The sequence below is a fragment of the Equus asinus genome, chromosome 9 (genome assembly GCF_041296235.1).
Source record: "Equus asinus isolate D_3611 breed Donkey chromosome 9, EquAss-T2T_v2, whole genome shotgun sequence".
NCBI classification, from domain to species: Eukaryota; Metazoa; Chordata; class Mammalia; order Perissodactyla; family Equidae; genus Equus; species Equus asinus.
In genome coordinates this window covers 85,426,164-85,449,875 of record NC_091798.1, presented here as the reverse complement: position 1 = coordinate 85,449,875, position 23,712 = coordinate 85,426,164, and the positions used below count along the sequence as shown (strand labels likewise).

Genomic DNA, 23,712 nt, shown 5'->3' with positions numbered 1-23,712 from the left:
AGCATAATGCTATTGTCACAGACATATTCCAAAAAAAATTGAGGTTTTTTAGATGACCAGTCCTTTTCTCTTCTTTATTCCAGTCTGACACTCACAGATCTGTGCAAACTTATCCTCCTTAAAGAAAGAAGGTCAAGTAAATGACATCATCATAGAAGTCTGGGAAGGTATGCTGCTTAAAATTCTATAGGTAGGGCCAGCCCTGGTGGCCTAGTGGTTAAGTTCAGCATGCTCTGCTTCGGTGGCCCAGGTTCGGTTCCTGGGCACGGACCTGCACCACTAGTTGGTGGCCATCTGTCATGGTGGCTCACAGATAAAAAGAGGAAGATTGGCAACAAATGTTAGCTCAGGGAGCTCTTCCTCAGCAAAAAAAATAAAAAGATAAAATTTATAAATAAAAGAACTATAGGGACAAGAATATTCTGACATAAGGAAAGAACTAAATTCAAAAATAGACTTAATTGTGTGTTTAGTGACAATACCTTGATGCTTTGAAACTGAGGTGAACAACAGACAGAAAATATCACTAAGTTAAGAGACTGGCAGTTTTTTTTTCCAGGTAATGAGTAATCCTTATTTGTACATGATGCTACGATTCGGGATGACTGGCACTTTTTGGTTAACTTGTACACCAGCTGCATCCTTCTACAGCAGCTGTGTATACGGCATTGGTAATCCAACGAACTAAATTGATCATAAACTTTTACATAGACAATCATTGGTTTTAAGGAAATTGAAAAGGTCTCGGCAAAAGGCAGACTGAATGTGCTCAACTTTGCACAGCAGCTCTTTTTCCGTGTCTTTTGAAAACTGGTCGGGGTGTGTAGGGTAGTTAACTTAGACTACATCACCTCTCTGGGGTATGAACTTTCTAAACCTGCGCTGTCGGTAAGAAGCAGGAATGGGTTTAATGAAACTCAACCCTGCCGGTAAAACCTCTGTAAACACAATGACAAACATGTGGCTTAACAGTATCATCTTTTACTTATATGATTTTATACATGGAGCTAGAGAACAAAACTCAGCAGAAAGGCCAGGAATGGACATTCAATGAAAATGGCTCATTAATAGCTTTTATTTCCAAAAGCTTCACCTATATTACACAGAGGGAAAGAATACCTTCTGAAACCAATAACCCATTAAATCAGGGTTCTAAATCTTTTCTTTGCTCTGGACCCTTTGATCAGTCTGGTGAAGCCTAGAGGCCCTCTCAGAATAAGGCTTTTACTGCATAAAATAAAACACATAGAAACAACATAATTATCAAAATATTTTAAAATGTGTGATACAGTAATATACGTGCTTCTCTTTTAACACATTAAATAACAGAGGTAGTGGCAGGTCTACTATGGTCTCATATTAGTGAAAAATGTAAATATTTTCAGATACGTGCAAGTATAATGTATGAAAATATCTGGGATTTCCATTAGTGACAAAATCTTTGGTACTGCCAATACTATGATTCATTGTTGCCTACATTTGTAATTGAGGGGAAATCTAAATTTCAGGTAGCCATTAGTAAAAATAAACATCTGATTTTTGTTTTCTCATGAAAGGACATAGACCCCTGAATTCCACCCATCCATCCTTCGAGGGTCCTGTACCATAAGTTAAAAACTCTGTATGGATGCTTAAAAGGGCTGAGAATGTCCTTCCATTAATCCCTGTTGGAAGGTGCTCATGTTCCATTAAACTGAAAACGATTAGCAATGGTAGAATCCAGGAATAATTTGAATGGGAAAGAAAATGGCACTATTAAGTTACTGCCAAGCAGATATGAGGCAATATTTATATACCAAATAGTCATTTTATAGATGTTTAAAAAATTGTGTCTGCCCGAGTGTGTCAGAGAAAATATAAACTGAATTTTATTTTGAACAAACCGCCACAAATATCCTTGGATTTCTTGGAGCTAAGAGTTGCATTTTCTATTTCTTGGTGTTTCCTAGTTAGATAATAGTGCTGGGTATTTACAGGCTTCCTTATATAACTATAGTTCTATACATTTTTCTTGCCAGAATAGTTTATTTTCTGTCCCTGCTCCTGTTTTCCTTGAATTTTCGTATTGGATTTACTGACTTTGCTCTGGCTCTACCTCTTTTTATAGAACCATATTCCTCAAGTTCAATTTATTTTTTAGTTGGATACTTTATGTGTCCACTCCCTTTAGAGCTCTAAAAAGAATGTGTATTATTGACCAGATAAAGCTATTAAGGTAACTATTATGAAATTTATTTGTAGGTCCTTGGCCACCCTAATGGCTCTTTGGGGTTTAAGATAATGCTCAAAGCAGAGAGCCCTTAACCTGGGAAGAGTGGTCTGAGGCTCTTATTTCCCGCTCAGCACCACCTCAATCCGGAATAGCCGCCACCTGGCATTCTCTTCTACCCACCACAATTATTTAAGGCCCGATCATTGTTTGAGGCTCTGAATTAATCTTTTCTTAGGTATCTATTTCCTTGACCAGCTCCTGTTTTGGAAACATTCTTTTCCTTGCCCTCTCTAAGTCTTCATTCTCGTTCTATTTCTCCGATTAGTCTTTTATTTTATTTTTTTGTACTTTTACCTGTCTTAAATTCTATCCTTAGCAATCTTTCAATCTTATACTCTTTACTCCTTTTACTCTCTCTCAGCACTAGCGTTGAATCTTACCACTTCACCATTCTCATCTGACCCCTGAATCTGAATCTTTATTACAATGTTTCCCTGAGCTACCATCTGTCTTTTAATAGCTGGCTGCACTACCTTACCAGGATGCCAATTGCACCTACAATATGCCCACACAGGAAAGAAGTCTGTTGTGCCCCTATCCTTCAGCTGAAGAAGATTGCTTTGAAGATGAAATTCAAAACATGTAAGTGGCTCTTTGTCTTACCTGCTGCTGGAAACCATCACTTCAAAGCCTGCTGATTTGGTTGAAAACCACAACTAGGGGCATGCCAGTTGTTGGTGTCACTGCCCAACTTAGCTCCTTGGTTGCCAGTAAAATTTTACTGCAACTATTTGAAATCCTTTGGATTTCAGGAAATCATGGAAAATCGTGCACATTCGGTAAAAAGATCAGAAACCATTTATATTCTTTCTTTTCTCCTATTTGAGAAAAGCATTTATCTCTGCTGCTCAGTGGATGTGATAAAAGCAGAAACCACTGTGACTTGTGCCTGTAATTTCTCCATTAGGAAATAACCATTTCAGCCTCACTTTGATATTCAGACTCAAAATTTCACTTAAGCACTCAAAAATGCCATGTTAACATATGTAGAGGATAATAACCTGCCCACAAATTACATTTTAACCATGTCCAACTTTCGAACCCTAGGATGACTTCTTTTCTAGAAGTTTCCTTATAGAGAGATTTGTGTTTTCCTATATTGTACATACTTTATTTGGGTTTTTCCCTTTTTTTTTTTTTACAAGAGTGAGAGGTGGAGTGATGGTTGAAAAGATTGATATTTTCAATCTGAGAAAAATACAATATTTTTCAATCACACACTACAGTTCCAAATTTTATGAGGATTAAATCAAGTTATACTGTTCCCAAACTCTCCTCATCTCTGTGTACGTCATCTTTCTTTGTCTTTGAAATAGGAAATAGTAGAGTGAGTTTTAGCCTGGAGAATAAACGCAAGACTAAATTTTAAGCCCTGGGCATATTCAGTTTAGCACATAATGGGAATGTTGACCTAACGGTAAAATCATGACAGTCTTCCTGGCTGTTTCAGCGATTATTGCAATCAAATACAAAACTGTCAGGTAATGAGAATCTGATTCAATTTGTTACAGGTATTTAGCAAGTCCTAGGTCTATTTGAGCGTTTTGCAGATTATTTTTTTGTCTTTCCTGTATTACATTATCACTTTAAAGTACAGCAGGTGAACCTCTAAGGTGTGAGAAGTCTGTACAAAACTGTTGGGCAATATTTGGAAAAATATACCCAGAGGCATCTGATTGAAGATGGAAATTCTGCGTCAGACACAGAAAGTCCAATTCGGTTTTGTCATTGAGTCAATTTTTTGTGTTTATTGTTGCAAAGACTTCATCCTACAGTAACATTGGAATCATTTCTTTCCTTGAGGACTATTGATATACTTGCACAGCATTCTAGTTTTTTTAACTTATTGTCATGTCTTTAAAAAGAATGTGAGAAATTAGGTTAAAATAATTATTCATACTCAAGTATTTATAGTTATGGTTATTTCCACTTGTATCGCTATAAATTTAGGTGTAGTTTTGAATATTACATATTTTGGATTTAACATTATACAATTAATCCTGAATATTAAACTTTCATCAACTCACAGTAAATGTCTTTATTTTTTCTATATTCACAAAGGGGGCAGCCTGAGGTAAACTGTCCTCTTGTCCTAATGGAGTTCTGGATTAATTACTATTTTATTATGTCAAGGAAAGTAAATTAATCTTAAATTATCTTAGGCAATGGTTTCAAAGAAAAAAATCATTGCTAAACCCATTCAAATTTCTAAAACACAGCAGATATTTTTTATCTGGAATAAAATTAGGATTCTAGTTAATGATTATTTTTCTTTGCTTGTCTTTGATTTCTTGCTACATTTACAAACGTTAAAGTCTATTATAGTATTTTAAAAATCCCTTGTGGTTCACAAAAAGATAGTTTATAAGACAGATTATTTGAGGGGCCTGCCCTGTGGTCAAGTGGTTAAGTTCGAGCTCTCCACTATGGAGGCCCAGGGTTTCTCTGGTTCGGATCCTGGGCGTGGACATGGCACCAGTCATCAGGCCACGCTGAGGCGGTGTCCCACGTACTACAACTAGAAAGATCCACAACTAAAATATACAACTATATACTGGGGGGATTTGGAGAGAGACGGCAGAGAGAAAAGAAAAAGAGAAGATCCGCAACAGTTGTTAGCTCAGGTGCCAATCTTTAAAAAAAAAAAAGACAGATTATTTGATAGCAAACAAATAAATATTGTTTGCTATCAACTGGCCTTGACCTGACATTATCAAGGCCTAACAGGTAAGTGATCATCCTAAAAACCTCATCTCATAATGATTACACAGAAATCGGAACTTAACCACTAAACATGAAGATTCTTAAGAACAAAGGTCTGCTTATCCTAGAGAATATCATCCTTCTTGTAAAATTCTCACCTCCACCACCCTCCTCCTGTTTGGTACCTACAAAACAGTTCAAATGTCACTTCCTTGAACTCTCAAAACAGAACAGGCGTCTCTGCCATGGCTCCCTCTTCTTTGCATTCATGGCGTTCATTATGTTTTATAATTACACATATAATTCTTGTTTTTCTCTCCCACTAATCTGTATACTCCGTGAGAGCAGAAACTGAATTTAATTACCATTTTTGCCCCAGCTCTAGAGAGTGGCTACTGTTTGATGCAATTTTGTGAATAAATTAATTCATTCATATATGTTCTAAAAACCCTGTACACAGTTATCTTAAGAAAAATTCAATAAATATTTGTGGCTAGTTTATTTGATCACATAATTGAATACATTCACTAATTTATAATACTGGACTTATGCAATTTTCTTATTAAATTTTTGTGTGCATTAATTTTCATTTTCACTTCCCTATAAATACCTCTTATTTTTAAAAATCTCTATATTAGACTCTATTTACATTTTGCTTTTGATCTATGTCATATCTGGATAAGGTAGAGTAGAAATTTAATGTTATATAAAACTATAATCTTTGATGATCTATATTGGGTAAGAAAATGCTGGAATTATTTGTTTCACTGTTAGTTTCTATTCACCATTTACTAAAATTCTTGACCAAATAACAGTGACAGCTTACAATAATTGCAGTCATAAAAACACTGGTAAGAAATAAAATTAGGTATCTGTGGTTCAGAAGTATGTCACGATGTCATATTTTTCAAAAAAGGCAATTCTTATCTACTATAACGGTTTTGGTTGGAGTAATAATATTTATTAAAAGTTATATTAATGCCACAGGATATCATAAACTTATGTACTTGCAAAATATTGTATACAAGACACCATAGCTGACCACTACACAAGCTGTTCTCAAGCCCATAGAGTCAGTTACTAAAGACAGGCAAATTGTTTGAGTATATAATACAATTTAAAGTTGCAGAAAACTATAGCAAAAGAAAAGGTGGGATACACTGGGGTTGTCTTTTCAAATATCTCAAAGATCCTTGTGTCTATCTATTTATGCAATTATCTGATTATTTACATTTAGTGACCTAGTTTTTTTACCAGCTACTTTACATATGCTATTAATTTTAATCTTCCCATCAACATAAACCAAACGGTATTATTAATTCCATTCACAGTTGAGGAATCTGAGGCTCAGAAAGGACAACTAACTTGTTCAGACATATAGTTACAAAGAGAAAAAGCCAGAGTTGAGATCCCATTTCTGTCTGAATGAAAGCCTGTGCTCTTTCCTCTTACTCTGCCACCACTCACCCAGGCCACTCCTCCAGTGCAAGGGTAATAAACAGTGTTCCTTTCATCCGACAAGGGGCAGGATCAGTCACGCTGAGGACTGTAGGCTCTGTGGCTGCAGTGCCCAGGGTGGGTTCAGGCCAGGCTCTGCCGTTTACTAGCCATATGAACCCACGCAAATCATTTAATTGCTCAGTAGCTCAGCTGTCTGTAAAATGGAGCTAGTGATAAATGGAACCCACTACAAAGAGCACTAAGAGGATTAAATAATATTTAAGTACTTAGGACAGGGCTTGGCACATGGTAAGTTAAAAGTCTAAATTAAAATCAACATTATCACATGACAATTAGTTGGTGACAAAATTTAAAATTAGTTGAGTGTTTGCAGTTATTTATGAACTTGTCTTTACAAAAGCAATAATTAAGTGTTGAGCAGATAAAAATACATATTGCATCATTTCGTCATCTATAAAATGTTTTAGCAATTTCACTGCATAAGATTGTAGGTATAAAAATGTACTTGGCAGCATATGCCGATGTCAAAAGAAAGAATTCCTATGTACATTTATGTAGCACATATTGTGTATGCCTGTGTATTTGTGCATAGTAACTCATTTGTAATGAAGGCTTAAAGAGTTACAGCTGCTCAAGAAATGAAGATAAGGAAATATTAATTTAAAGTTTTTAAAATATATTCACATGTATCATTATGCTTTGTTCTTATTACTTTATAGAAATCTTAAAGTATAGGGCTATAGGGCTATATGATTATCGAGATTATTTTATTAACTTTTAAAGAACTAGATCACTTTGATGTTTAGAAACGTCACTTTATCCTCACTTGAAGATTTTAGTTTCCGTTTTTAATACAACCTTCTGAAATCATCCAAGTCAATACTTTTTGGCATAATAGTTTGAGGATGTTGCTTTGTAAGAGATCCCTTGGCAACTATTTTAATTTCCAGAAATAGTGTCAGTGATGGAAGTGAATTCAGTGCCGTTCCTGAAATTGAATCATGTCACATTTAAACACCGAGGAGGGAAATGTATATGGCTACTGTGGGCCACATAATCCAATAAACGAAAACTATCCTAGTTATTTTTAGATTAATTAACTGAAGCACTCTCATTTTCCATCGCTTCTACATTAGTTTAAACATCATATCCTGTTAAACATACATGGCAAAGCATATCTGTTCTTATGAGAATAGGTTTCTCATTTCAGTTCATCATCGCTTTCCTTTCAAGCCGTGTATGAACATGGATGAACATTTGAGCTTCTATCATTTAAAAGCAACAGGGGAACATAAATTAGGACTTTAATTACAAGAATTGCTGTAACTGTAATAAATAGTATGGGAACATCTAAATGATTTTCACATATCAATCAAATGTAATTTCAGTTAAACTTTCACATAACCAAATTCAAATCCCCTGTAATAAATAAACGGAAAATAAAACTAAAATAATAACAGATCTGCTAAACTAAATGATAAGTTGTGTGAACCATATCTGGAAATCTAAGTGAAATTGTTTAAATCAGAAGTATTATTGCTTTAACCCATATATAAATATAATTAGCAAATAATTAATGGAAAAATTGCAGGTACAATTTTTGACAAGTATTAAAAAATTTGTTATTAACATTTGAAAAATTACACTGTTATTGAAAATGTTTAATAGGTGATTGATTTGCCTAATAATACTTATTACCACATAATTGGGCTACATGTCATAACAGATAGGGTTAGATATAAATTCATTCCTTATAAAGTAAAAATGCTTAATAGCTATATTAACTAAAGACATACATTATGATAAAGAATTCACATAGATTTTAAAATAATATTAAAGTAGCATCTCAACAAAAACTTCTTGCTTTTAATTGTTTAACTGCAAATGAATAAATATATTTAGTTTTAAAAAATATACTGTATCATTAATATTAAAAATATTTCATTTAGTTATACTGACAAAGGTAATCTTAAGAAATTCCTTAAAATTGGAGGTATGGTAAAAATGAGGGAAAGGCAGAGAAAGGTTAAGATCTAAGAAGAACAAATCTTTTGATGAGAAGTAGACAGATATCAAGATCTATCTAGACCACGAAAAAAGTTATCTCCAAATTTACCACTTTTATATTTTTGGGGCTCATAGTGGTAGTAACTGGTCAGATCACAGCATTCATAAATGTCTATTTATTATTTGAAATGGATAATAAAAAAATAAGTGACCTAAAGATAAATTATCAAAATGTCCACATGCCGAAGTGGCCTAAAAAGAAACAGCGTCCCTGTTTACCTTCTTATTTTAAAACCATTTGCATAACCCCATTGCAAAACAGAGTTATAAAAGATTTTACCAAGTCAAAGGAAAGCGATTCCACTTGCAATACCATTTACTGCGTACCAACTAATATCCCAGATTACACTTTATTCTATTGGCAAAAGCAGCTTTAGAATATTGCTTAAAAATGCAAAGTCCGGTGAAAAACAGCTCGATGGTAGTTGAGGACACTGAGAAATCAGATATCATCCCTGTACTTAAGGAACTCAGAGTGCTGGGTTCATTCATTCCTTCAGCGAATATTTATTGAGCATTTACTGTTTGCTAGCCCTGTTCTGGCAACTGTGATTATAACAGCAAAATCCCCCCCTCATGAAGGATACACTCCATTGGAAGAACAGTCAATACACAATACATAAAAGTAAAACTATATGTTAGTGATTAATGCTAAGGAGAAAAACTATAGCAGAGAAGGGGGTGAATGTGTGTTTCAGGTGTCGAGAAAGGGAAGTAGAGAGGCCTTGTCACTGAGAAGACGCCTTTCACGCAAGGACTAGTGTGGCTGAAGCAGTGCATAAGGAAGTGGGAGTCTTGGGAGATGAGGTCGGAGAGGTGAGTAAATAGGGTAGAGGTGCAGGCAGGACCTGTGGCCTCAGGAAAGAGAAGCCGCTGGAAGATTCTGAGCTGCGTGGAGACACATTCTGACTTTTGTTTTCCCAGCCTCCCTCTGGGAGTTGAGTTGAGAACAGATTGTGGAAGGAGCACATGTGGAAGGAGGGAAGGGATTTTCTTCAGTAAAACTGTCTAGTGGGAACTGTCATGTCTTTGAAAAACTCATTTTGTCACCTCCCTTGCTTTATAATTATCTCCCTGTGATAAGGACAAATTCCTCCTGGAGAGTTGGGGGGGGTGCAGGGGGGAGCTTCCTGGGAACCTCCTGGTTGGCATAGAGCCTGGATGAACAGCTCTCACCCCTTCCCTTCTCTTCCTTTTTCTTTTCCGTATTCTTTAGAGGGCTTGCCGTTAGCCTCTCCTCCTCTTTAGCATTTCATCTGTTTCTGTTTATCTATATTTCCATTTGTTTCTGCCATTCCTCTTCCAATTTGCACTTCCAAAATGAGAGCGAGCAGCGATATAAGGTGAGAGGCAGAGGCAGAGGCAGACGCAGGATCAGTCCAGTCATTTCCCTCACGTAAGTAGCACTCTCATTAAGTGGTCATTGGAAATATAATTATTTTTTCCAGATCATTTTTGTACTATATTCCTATCTTTATAAATTCAAAATACACAGAAGGATAAAGATGAAGACCCAACTCAACTATAATAAGATAAATATTAAACTACTTCCTTTGAGGGAAGGTTCTGTTCATGTTCTTGCTGTTGTGTTTTTTTTCTTTCTGTTGTTATGTTTAATTTTATTGACTAGAAACGTATAATAAATTAAGGATAGGAAATATTTGCCTTTCATGTTTATTGTACTTGTTTCCCTAGTTTATTGCTTGTGCTTATAGTTTATTATTTTTGTTCAGTTTTTTAAAATCAATTCTATTCCTTTGCCATATCTTTTATTATTATTATTTTGGGGAGCATTGAGAATGATTTCATTTTAAAACATACCGGAACTTAATTAACCCAGCAGTAGAAATAAGAAAGAAATGGAACTAGCAAAGCGAATATGAGTGCGAGAGACCAAGATTAGACTGAAGACGGTTTGGATTTGAACACACGGACAACAGGATTTCAGTGCGGGTGTCCCCTGACCCACCTAGCAGTTAGTCTCCATCATTTCCCTTCTCTCTCCCTCCCAAAATACCTGCCAAAACAAATGGCTTCTCTGCCATTATTGCAGGTATAAGCCGACCCAGTGGTGCCTCTGTGGGACATGATGCAAAGCTCAGAAGGAAGTATATCAACCTTACTTCAGAGTGGAAGACAGCACATTGGGTATAATCTATGTAACGTCAGCTCCCCAAATCCTAACCTCAATCGATTTAGAGCTGGCATCACCTGTATCCTGCAAGTGCTTCTCTGTGTCCTGGAGTGCGTGAATGCTCCAAGTTCTCAATGTGTGGTCCTAAGTCATCACTGTGGCAGAATGCACTTTCTTACTGTGGATTTTCTAAAAATTCTAAGAAGCCAAAGAAAACAGCAGAACCATGTCCCCAGAAACCTAGACAATAGGGAGAATAAAGATCCTTAATTTGTTACAAACTCTTACAAATCAATACAACAAAAACAAATACCCCAGTAGGAAAATCTTTTAGAATGTACCCTTAGTGACTCTTTCTGATCTCTTTGTCAGGGCACAGAGATGAACAGAGAAAATGGTAGAATGTCAGAAGATATGATCACTTAAGGCAGGCACCTCATTACCACATTCATGTTCAAAGAGAAGTCTGAGTTTAAATCTAAACATTATATAAATATAAAACCAAGTCAAAGAAAAACAAAGAATTTCGTTAAACACAATAGCAAAAACTAATTGGAAGACAGACACAAACTGGTGGCAGCTAAGTTCAAAGCGTATTTCAATATGTCCTTCCAAAATCAATCAGGTTTCTCTCTTTTCAAGAGTATTTTTGGATGTGGTGCCCTCAGCAAAATCTCTGCTGAAAGGATGAACAGGCTTCAGTCATTGATTTCAACATCTAGCTCACAACCAGGTATCCTTTCATTTTCAACATGGAGGCAACCAACTGGCTGTCGGGTTGCTCCTTGATCAGCACATGGAGGCAAGGGCATATTTGTAACTCCACGCTCTAGGTCTCTTCTCCCAGGATGTCTACAACCTCAGATACCACTTCTTCTTAAGTTTATTCAGAGAGTTAAGGCTTGACCACCTCAGAGCTGACACTCAACCCTAGGCAGGGTTCTCATGACATATCCCCTATGTAGTTCTCCTTTTAGGAAAACAGAAAAGTCTCATCCACCTATTGCTCCCCCAGGTAGGCCTCCGATGGATCAAAAGTGGCCTTACCATGCCTGGACATGCTCTTATTCGGCCATTGTTTTAAGCTCTGACAAAGTTTCTGTCCTGCCTGGAAAGTCCTTTACTCTGGCACCAGATCTCTGTTTTTGCTGCATGAAAATCAAATAGTCACTGACAGTTTTTTGTTCTTCATCATATTAATCAAGTGTTCATTTATAGACACCTTGGGGATGCTTTTTAGTAGAACTTCCAGTGCTGACTAGGTAGCCATCTTCAAGTCCCATGAACCAAAGAAAAGAAGGATGTAAGAGCTGTGCCTGAGTGGGCCAAGGACCAGTTGAATCTGACTTTGAGTTAACTTAGTGGGTGCTCAGTTCAATGCTTTACAGGAAGGTGGCTAGGCTGGGTCACTGGGTGGCTATTGGTCTCTTTGGCCATATGATCAATCTTCTTACTCAGACTGTCCTTTCCTTCTACTCATCCATGCCCAAAGATTCCCTCCTCAACTCACACTCGATGCCCTTCTCCCATTATTTATTTATTTTTATATTTTTTTGTGAGGAAGATTGACCCTGAACTAACAAACATCTGTGCCAGTCTTCCTCTATTTTATGTGGGACACCAGCACAGCATGGCCAGACGAATGGTGCTAGGTCCACACCCAGGATCGCAACCTGTGAACCCTGGGCTGCCAAAGAGGAGTGTGCAAACTTAACCACTGTGCGACTGGGCCAACCCTTCCAATTATTTTTAAGCTTGGAAAATTTTTCCCCAATCCAAGTTATTTTTTTGTTATTCAGAATTTCATTATTGTAATGAAGTTTTTCAGGATGAAGATAATGAGCATCCCTGGATCATCATTTTGTTTATATACATAACCCAAAGAAATTCTTCAATGAGTTTTCTTGTTTTATTTTATAAATTACCATTGTCAAGGGGAGGGAAGAGAGGAGAAGTGAGAAATAAAATTGTTACTCTGGGCTAAAGAGGAAGGAGTGTGTGTGGGAATGTGTGTGTTTGTGTGCATGTGTGTATGTGTGTAAGAGAGAGAGGAGGTGTAGTGTGCTTTCATGTTTATCCTGTTGAACTCTAAATCAAGATATCTCTTTGGACAGAGGAAAATACACTGAACTGGGAATCACAAGCCCTGATTCCAGATTCCCTCTAGTCCTGCTTCTGTCACTGACTGTGAGAGTTTGGGCAAACTACACTGTCTATGTGTCTCAGTTTCTGCTTCTGAGTTCTCACCTGCATCTGCCTTCTGAATTTGCATAACGTTGTGATGCTCTAATAACGTAATACACATCAAAGCAGTAGCAGTACAAAGTTTCTGTAAGTGCCCAACAATTATTAAGCTATATCATTATTGTACTCACCAGCATGTATTGGTGCCCAACTCTGGTCTCATCCCATTCACTGTAATCCTGCTATTATCTTTTCCTTGTTTTATGTTTGTTTGTTTGGGGGAAGGAGGGGTGTTTTGTGCTTCTTTGTAAACACTTCAGGCAAGTTATTGTCCTATCGTTTGATCCATCAGCTCAAGATGCTACTGTCTTGGGCTTCCAAGAAGACAAATCGTTGGTGTGTAACATTCTTACTAATTGTGCAGGCCAGCTCAACATGAATCCTCCTTTTTCTCTACCTTATATTTGTGATGGAGCCTATCTGGTTAGAGCACCCCGAATTTATTGTGTGAAGCAGACTAACCACTCTGGTGGAAATTTAGGTCATATGCATGCTCAAAAGCCAAAAGGGGATTCATAGAAGAGGCACTTGGGCCTCTGAGGAACTGTTGTCCTCCTTTAAGACCACAAGGTGACCTCTCTATGCCTATCAAGCACTAAGTGAGACCTATCCTGCAGAATATATGCACATTAATAACATTAATAACAATAAATATGAAATCTGCCATTTCAATAGATATGAACTCTGGACTTATATTGATTTCAACCTAGATTCCACAAGAAATAGAGACTATGCAAATAAAAGTTAATTTATAAATATGAATACTTACTGTATTGACAATTTCTTCCCATGAATTCACCTGGGCACTCACAGGAATAGTTAGCAACAAGGTCTGTACATATTCCACCATTTTTGCAAGGCTCAGCTTCACATTCATTTATATCTGAGGAGAACAGAAAGATCAGAGGAAGAGAATTATTGGTGAAAAAATGATTAGTTACTGGTAGATTTTAGGCATTTCAAATAAAACAAAGTCTAACTAATCCTATTACATTTTGTGTGTGTGTGTACGTGTGTGTGTGTATGTCTCGAGTCAACAATACAAATACCACATAAAATCTCCAATTTGTTAACAATCAAATTAAATCAAGTTCAAATGGAACTAAAAATACAAATGAAAGAGCAACAGAACTAAACCACGCTCCAATCCTGAAAATAAATATGAATAGTTTGGGGAAATATTCAGTGTATCCTTAGAATTAAATCAAACAAATTAACCCTGATAGAGAGATGAATTAGTATCACTTACAAGACCTAGAAGCCTCCCCTGCAGCAACAACTATCAATTACACTGTCTCATTTCATCTTAATTCATTAACATTCTAACTGACAGAGGTGTTTTAGTTTCTAAATAGTTCGCCTTTGATGAATGCGATGAGGAGCAAATTAGAGTTAATAGCTAAAGCTCGTTACATGCAAAGTATAATAAATGTAAATGATGATCACTTCCTAATCTCATTCAAGGCCTTCTGAAGTTAGGATGACTAAAGGGACTTACCGTTGATGTACCACTATTACACCTGATGCAAAATCATATGAAACAAAAAACACTCAGCAAATTATACTAATTTCCATGCTAATTTTGGACAACAGACACAATGAATACGATTTTGAATGAAAAAAGAAATAATGACTAATTCAGTGAAATATCAACCAGTGATATTTAGAGATCATTAGCTCCTAGTGTAGCCACGTGCTGGGTTCTGTGGGAGCTAGGAGAGGAGTTGGAGGACACACAGTCCCTATTGCTTTCTCTTCCCATCATCGACTCCAAATGAACTCGCTCTCTGCTCTTATTCCCACAACTCCTTCGTACAGACCTAAATCATGTTACTTAGGAATTGTCTGTTTACATGCCTTTCACACCTTTACCTAGCCAAACTGTGAGCTTGACAAACTCAGCACCTGACCTGCACTGTTCTTTATCCCCGCACAAATGCCAAACTCTACCTGGAAGACCACTAGTGCCCACCTGTGCACTCTTGTACATTAGAAAGACCTAGTGGGGGCCAGCCCGGTGGCATACTGATTAAGTTCATATGGTCCGCTTTGACAGCCCATGGTTGGCTGGTTCGGATCTTGGGCGCGGACCTACACACTGCTCATCAAGCTATGCTGTGGACGCATCCCACACACAAAATAGAGGAAGATTGGCACAGACGTTAGCTCAGGCCCACTCTTCTTTAAGCAAAAAAGGGAAGATTGGCTACAGATGTTACTCAGGGCCAATCTTCCTCACACACACACACAAAAAGGCCTAGTAAAGCCATACATGGGAAGGACTTAAGAAATGAATAAAGGCAGGCAAGACAAAGATAGGATTTCACGCTAATAGGTACAACACATATTTTAATTCTCAGGTAAGAGGCTCCAAGCATTTGCTTTTTTTAATATTGAACTATAGCATGAGTAAAATCAAACCCAGCTCTTGCTGCATTGAAATGTGAATAGAAGGAAATTTTCTTAGTCAACAATGTGAGAACAATCAAGAGTTACTGTACATACTATTAAGGATATGCAGGCACTGTTGTTCTTTGCTTCCTTATTTCTTCCAAATCTTTATACAATAAATAGTACTTAACATATGTGAATGCCAACCTAATCAAGATAAATCATCCTTTGACCCTTCCAGCTATTTGTTCATCAGGCCAGATCTACATCATCAACAAAGGAAGTTATAATTAAGGGCATCTGATGCTAAAAAAACAATAGTTACACATTTACCCAGAGGTTAACATAGAATGAACTGTAATTGCACTTGCTGAAGTGAAAATGCTTTATGTCCATACTCAATTTGTGATAGAGAATGACATTTTATTGTTTGCGCATTTTTCGATTTTTTTTCAACTCAAAAAACTACCTTAAACCTAAATTCATAAAGATGCAAAGGTTACGTTAAATAAGTTATGTACTTTAATATAGTAGCAAAATAAGTAAAACATTTCTGCATATGTACATATCTAGGAACATGCAGGCTCAGACCACAGATGTAAATTATACAGATGCATGTAGATATAAATTTAATGCGGGAGGTCTTTCAGCAGAGAAGACTGTTTGCCCTGCGATTAACTCTGCAAGCAATCTAAATGGAAACAGACCTCAATTTGAATAAATCACGTTTAATTAAAGACTAGATATAAATGTTCACAGAATATAATGTAATGAAATGAAAATTAAACATCTTTGTAATAAATCAGATACTCGTCTCTGTCATAAATCAAGACATTATCATTTCCAAAAAAAAATCCTCATCTATTCCAAATATACTGGAATATCCTAGATTCTTTTATAACGAAGAAAAATTTGACATAGCAGTCCCCATATAAAATAGGAATTTCCATATTTTTTCATATTTATAGTTCACATATAATAATAGTAGCTATCGTGTTTTGAGGTTTTCACTTCTATGACTGCTTCATTAAAGCTGTTTTAAAAAGATAGCCTCATTCAAAATTGAATTTCATAATCAAGACAACCAGCTGAGTCCTGAGTCTTCACTCTGAAGACATAAAACTTTGAAAACCCACCATCTAGTCTGACTGAGGCACAGTGACAAGAGCTGAACAAGGATTTCCAGATGGAAACTCATGATACACATTTTTGGGTGTGTGAGAAAGAAGAAAAAGGCAAGATAAAGGAAAAAAGGAGAGGGAGAAATGAAAGACAGTTGGTCATAAGAGCATGCATTTCTTTGAATCAAACAAGTACTCTACAAGGATTTCCAGGTCCTTGGCTCTGTTGTAACTAATTACACAGGTTCATTTATATTATATGCATAATTACATTCTTCATCTCTGCCATTTTGTTGCACTTAGCCTATTTTTTTTTTTTTAAAGATTTTATTTTTTCCTTTTTCTCCCCAAAGCCCCCCGGTACATAGCTGTGTATTCTTCGTTGTGGCTTCTTCTAGTTGTGGCATGTGGGACGCTGCCTCAGCGTGGTCTGATGAGCAGTGCCATGTCCGTGCCCAGGATTCGAACTAACGAAACACTGGGCCGCCTGCAGCGGAGCGCGCGAACTTAACCACTCGGCCACGGGGCCAGCCCCTGCACTTAGCCTATTTTATGCAGATTTGTAAAGGTATGTTGGTAGTCTATCCTCTTTGGCTTGGGTATTTGCTAATAGAAATAATGTCAACCCATGCACACTGGAGATTTCAGTGTAAGAAGCCTTCTCCAGTAATTGACAAACACATATACTCATTAAGATCACTCTGAGGCCTCCTGATCTTATATACATCTACATGCTGAGAAGTGCTCAGTCACTCCTAGTCTTCTTTTTCTCTGGATCTTTGGCAGACCCATCATTGTATAGTCCCAAAACCCATGAAACTGACTTTGGAGTGGTAGATTGTCAAAGAGTTTTTGAAAATTGGAATTAGATTTGCTAGCTCCTTATTTGTGCCTTCAAAAAACAACAGCTTCTCTGGGCACAGTTTTTTTTTTGCCACAGAAATCATATTTCTTCTTTTTAGATAATTATATTTAAATATTCAGAAGTGCCATTCTTCATTATAGAGTCCACCAGCTGGCCAGAGATGAAATGGAGATTTCTGGAGTCTAATTCCCTGGGGCCTCCCCTGGAGACTGTTAAAATTAATCAATTAACTAAATAACGAATTAATGAATTAGTTTTCAAACTGGCTCACATTTGCAATCTGCAGAGTAGGAATGACAGCAAGTTGCAATCCCGTGCCATGAGTGTCCCAATTCATCCTTGAGTTTCCCCAGAACTCAGCAGGCAGATGCCATCTTGCCCGAGTAGTTCAGCTACATTTACTTTGCCAACCTGGCTTAGAATATTTTGAATCCTGACTACCATTTAGACCAGGACATCCAATCCTTGTTGGGACAGAAATTCATTTAACTTCCTCTTGAGTGGAGACAAAAACAACTTAATTCAATCATGAAATTATCTTCTTTTCATCCCCAAGTACATCCGGGCTCCATGAGCATCAGGAAGGAACAAGTGGTTCTTAGGCTGAGGACCCTTGTTTTCGTGTATTAAAAGGACACCATGATAACGGGTTTTTTTTCTTTAAAAAGACATAATTTCTTGACTTCCTTATTCCCTTCCCTTGGGCTGTCTTTCCTCCCGCAATATTGTTATTGACTGTTAATTAGCTGGCAAGAGCTTTATCTTCAAGAGCATGCTATTTTTGATCCTTAACAACCCATCTTCCCTGGGCTCCCCATTAGCTGTTAAATAGTCTCCAGACCTCCTGTGAGAGATTGCCTTTTAAAATTTGACCTTTTATTTTTTTCCTTACCTAAAGTCTATGGCTTTTTAATTTCTCTTTTAAGGCTGAATAAATTATGATGAATTTCGAGGAATTCTATCCTCTCACTCAGATACTGAATTTAATTGTGTCATAATCAGAATTATCTACAGGATTTCCCAGTCATTTCTGGGACCAGCATATTTTTAATTTTGCGTACTTGAACTCCCTTGATCTGGCCTTCTGCTATATCATTAGTAATTCATTTTAAAATAGCAAATTAAAATCAGCATTCTTCAATCAGAACATCTTATACACAAACCTTTCATAATAATTTATTTATAATCTTCATCTGTCAAGAACAATAGCATAAAAACAGAAACCCAAATTCAAGAGGTATTTATCCATCACCACTTACTAACAAAGATCCTACTCTGTCCATCTGTATCCTGGCATCCTAACGTTTATTTTGAGATCTCAATTTAGATACAGAAAACTTTGCTACTAGTATCCAGGTAGAGCCCAGTTCTCCAGGATGTTTCCATATAAAATTATTCCAATAAGGCTTTATTTGCCTTAATTAGACATTTGGGCAGTAAGATAAGATAGCTATTCCAAGGGACTTATAAAAATCAAAACCAGGGGCATAGAAGAAGCATTGGGAGGGAGGGAGTAATCAAGAGGATATTGTAACTAAAATATCTGAGGCACTGAAAAACTTCATAAGTGAAAGCTACATGAAAAACATACAGGAGAAGCCAAAAAGAATTGGTATCTTGGGGGAAAATTTTCACCAAAGAGCAAACCATCTCAAAGGACACTACCTCAGGGGCATGCAGCACTCACATAACTCACCCTGCACTAAATATTTGTTGATTGGTAAGAAAGAACTGGGAATATTAGACACCTGGGGAGTCATCAACTGTACTCTAAGTGAGTCCCTCGACTGGGGTAGGTGTACCAGCCTACTTCTAAAGGGGTTCTAGTAAGGAAAATGGAGTTAGAACAATGATCCTTTTAAAAGCTGGAATTTTTAAAACATGCCAATGCAGAGTCCCCATACCATAGATTCTGATTTACATGGATTTAGGTAGAAGGAAGGCAGTAATATTGTTTATATAGGAGTCCAGGTGAGTCTAAGGGTGACCAGGGTTGACAAACACCATAGAACCTCTGCATACGAAGCCCATCCGGCCATCCAGCCATCCACCCTTAGTTCTATCCTAGGTGCTAAGAATGCAAAGATTAATATGTCACAGTCCCTTACTTTTCTCAAGGCTACAATACAGTAGATAAACAGGGAAATAAATAGTCAGTTACTCTGCAGAGGAACAATGCTCTAATAGGAGAATGAATGCACTTTCTCAAAGAAATTTCAAATATCAATACCTAAGTCAATCTAGCAACTAGAGAATGTTGAGTTTTTGAGGAGGAGTCTAGTTGACCAGGGAAAATGCTTCTGAGTTATCCAGAGTTATGACTAATTACTCTGTAAAGTTAATTTGCCAAATTAATACGCATCTAATAATTCTACAGATCTGACTCCTCATTGTCCCATAGTTCTTTGTTCCAAATATGAAAGTCGTATATTTCCTGGTTTCCTACTTTTACTATGATATGTTATCACATACATTTTTGCATATTCATAATGCTTTATCCAAAATTAACCACCCTATTCTGTCAGCTGCATGTTAAATTTATTTCACTTGCAGCTCTCTCTAGTTTTAGTGGTCAATACTGATGATCAACTATTTTGGATTTTTTCTACAGTGATTGGGATTGACACGGGAAGCACTGTTACGATTCATATGGTCACCTTTACCCACTCATTCATTCATTAAAACTTTGATGAGCACCTTCTATGAATCAGGGTCTAAAATACATGATTGGACACATCGGGGAATAGAGATAGCTCCTGTTCTAAGAGATCTCATCTTCTATAATTCTACTCAGGGGAAAGATAATCATTATAAAATATAGTGAAATGTGTGCCATATACCATTATGTACAAAATGTACTGTGATCATAGAAGAGGCAGTGGCTTTGCCTAGAGGAGATGTGGAAGATTACTTAAAGAAAGTAACATGTGGTTGGTGCTTAAAGGATTAGCAGGAATTTTTTAGATGTGTTAAAGTGAGAAGGAACGTTAACGAACACAAAGTTTTCAGAGAGAACCGAGCACTTTTAAGCATGTGGGTATGCACAGGGACTACGTGTGTGGAACTCCTAGGGATGTTGGTTGGAACTACTAGGCAGCCCGGGACCAGATTTTTACAGCCTTGCAAATCAAGTCGAGGAGTTTGAACTTTAGTCCTTGAATACTGAGGAGTTAATAGAGAATTCAAGAAGTGTGGAAGGGGGCATGAGATTGAAAAGATCTGTGTTTAAGAGAGGTCATTCATATACTCTAGAATTTCATTAGGGGTAACATTCTGGAAAAAATAATTCAAAAAGTCAGAAGGGAAATTTATGTTGGGTCCATATTACTCAAACCACATGACATGATGACTAGAGCCATGTATCTTTAAACATTTAGCTTGGTTTGAACTGCATACAGACCTCCTAATATTTAGGTTTGCCAGATATAGCAAATAAAAATACAAGACATCCATGCAATATTTTGCTCATACTTATACCAAAAAAATAGTTCATCTAAAATTCAAATTTGCCTGGGCATCCCGTATTTTACTGGGGAATCCTACTTGAAGTTTCAACTAGAATGTAATTTCTCCCTATTTTACTTCTGTTCTTTTATATAAGCACTTTAATTTTCAGCATATGGTCATGCTTTCCACTTTACATTTTCAGCAGACCCCAAGGAAAGCTACCTACAGTAGAAAGTCATTATTGACAAGAGAGTCTTCTTCAGGCTTTTGCTCCAACAAAATTCACTGCTTGCATTCTGCAAAGTGGTTCATAATCTTTAGAGTTTACCTCTATGGAAGCTTCAGTAACACAAGCATGGACAAACAGCACTTCAGGATGACAGCTGATGGACAACAATTAGCACATCCACCCACTTGCAGATTACTTACTATGTGCCAACCATGGTTTTAAGCATTTTATATATAACATCACACCCTCTGACCTAGTTACCATTATCATAAGTGTTATACAGATGACGGAATTGAGACATTGAAAATTTAAGCAACTTGCCCAGAGTCACATAGGTGGTAAAGCTGAGATGAAAATCCAGATGACTTATCTCAAGAATCTACGCTATTCACCAGTCCACTTTACCACCACCAGGAAATGTTAGTACCCCTCTTCACCGCCACTTCATCCTCGTCTTCAAGGTACCAGTCTGTGTGCTGAGGACAGATATGGGATAATACATGGTCCTTGATCTCAAAATGTTTATAATGTCCCAGTAATATTAACATTACTGATCTAGGTCAGACTCCTGTCCCGAAATCCTAGTTTTGAATACCTTTATCTCCCAATCCTTTTACTCCTCTTAGCAATTTTTCTCAAAATCTTAAGTGGTTTGGGTATAATGGACATCTGTTCTAATTTTGTTCCTGAAATCCACAACTGCTTGTCCTTTAGAAATGGATTTCTTTGAGTTTTACATTCTTTTATATGCCTTTTAACATGACATTCAGATGAAAGGAACACATTTGTTTTTCTTTCTTTCTTTATAGAGGGCCTGGATATAGTTTATACTTGTACAATTGAAATTTTTCTATTTCAGGGCTGACCATCCACATTATTTTAAAATCTTCAATTGAAGGTTACCATACCTACAGAAAAGCACGCAAAACAGTAAAGCTAAATGAATTATTGGTAAAAGACAACCTGCGTCACAACCACCAAGGTCAAGCACAAGAACACTGCCAGCACTCCAAAAGCCTACACATGCCCCTTCCATTCACCACATCCCTTCCACCCTCACAAAGGAAGCCGATTTCCTGCTCACTATGGCAATCACAGCCTCGCTCTTTGTATGGTTTATAGTTTTGTTACTTAAATATGCATTCCTAAACAGTATCATCTATTCTTGCCTATATTTGAACTTTGTAGTAAGAAAAAATATGAAATCATTCAGGATATGCCCTGCAGTCTGTGGTTTCATGCACAATGTTGTCGCAGATGCCTGCAGTGAGTTCACTTTCATTGCTTCATGGCATTTCACTGTACGGTGTACCACAAGGCATTTTCCTTTTGTGTCGGTAATGGCTAATTTACACTGCTGCTGGAAATAAAAGCATCAGTGAGCATACTGGTACATGCCTCTTGATGCACAAGTACATTGAATTTTTTGTCGGTATACCTAGGAGGGAAATGGTTGACTCATTTATATACCTTAGCAGATAAAGCCAAACTGGTTTGTAAAGTGGTTGCACCAATTTGTACTCCTATCAGCAATTTAATTCATAATATTTTTGAAGATACGAACTGCAGGAAACTTGCAGATAACCACTTACTTCACTTGATATGCAAGTTATAAGTGGAAGGGCTTAACACCAATATGTCTTTGTGAGATATATTTTTACCAAGAGATGCTTTTAAAGGAATAAATTAAAACTTTCAATTCACCGGGTTAAATTATTTTTCTCTTCAATCGCCATGACTTTTTTTTTAACAAAACACAGGCAGTAACTTATACTAAAAATGAGGAAGCGTTGAAAGCATGTAAGCAAAGCCACATTTAATAGGCACTGATACACAGTTAAATTTTGTATATACAGAAAAATAATTTCACTTAACTTTAGAATTAACTTCTTAAAAATAGCTCTATAAATCAACTCTCACCTATAGAAACATATAGACTCAGATAATAAAATAAGAATAACCCTTGTTCCTACATTTCAATATCTCTGAAATTTTTTTATAGGCATAACTAAAAACGATGTCTAAAAATGATGAATTCTATTATACTTCTAAAGCTACTGTGAGGATTAAATGAGGTAATTTATGGAAAACAAATCTTGTAAACTTTAAGGACAGTAAAAAGAATTATTCATGTTATTATAATATGGGTTATATTCAAATGTATTCATTTTATTCCATAGAATGTTTCTTGGTTGTGTCACTGATAAAAAGGCAGGTAAATTTTTAATGCGACTTTCAGTACACAGATACTTCTGCTTTTGGGGCTATCGTCAGAGTAAATAAGTGGGTAGGATTTTCATAAACATCCCACAGAAGAGAAGCCCTGCCTTGGAGAGGCATGAAAGACAGGATTTATCCCCGTATTTGCAAAGCCCATGGAAATTTTGATGCACTGAATGGGATAATTCAACAGGCACTCTTAATACATTTATTTCTAAAATGGTTACATGTACTATTTTTTTAACCTAGTACATCAGCTCTCCATTCATTTTGCCTGAGAGATCACTGAGTTCTATAGCTAACAGACATACATATGGCTGGTAAATGTAGAGACCACTCCTTTCTAAATTCTTGGGCATTTCAGTTCCCATCAAGGTGAAAGAGCTGGGTGGCTAAACTTCCCTCCATTCCAGAATCTCATCCACATAATTACAGGAGGTTTCCTGGATTCCTAGGAGAGCAGGAGGCAACAGGACATCTGACAGACTCAAGGCCACCATGGAAGAATCTGCTTCAAGCAACCAACTCACTACCCAGTGCCAAAAATATGCTGCCTAC

General features: G+C 36.8%; 1 protein-coding gene across 2 annotated transcripts in view; it reads right to left on the bottom strand.

Annotated features, from left to right (window-relative positions):
* Positions 1–23,712, bottom strand: part of EDIL3 (EGF like repeats and discoidin domains 3) — a 385,268-nt gene that overhangs the window by 150,063 nt on the left and 211,493 nt on the right. For both annotated transcript variants that reach the window (XM_014857045.3, XM_014857047.3), the window contains one exon: positions 13,651–13,764. In XM_014857045.3, the coding sequence (XP_014712531.1) occupies positions 13,651–13,764 (114 nt within the window). The remainder of the gene's footprint in view (positions 1–13,650; positions 13,765–23,712) is intronic.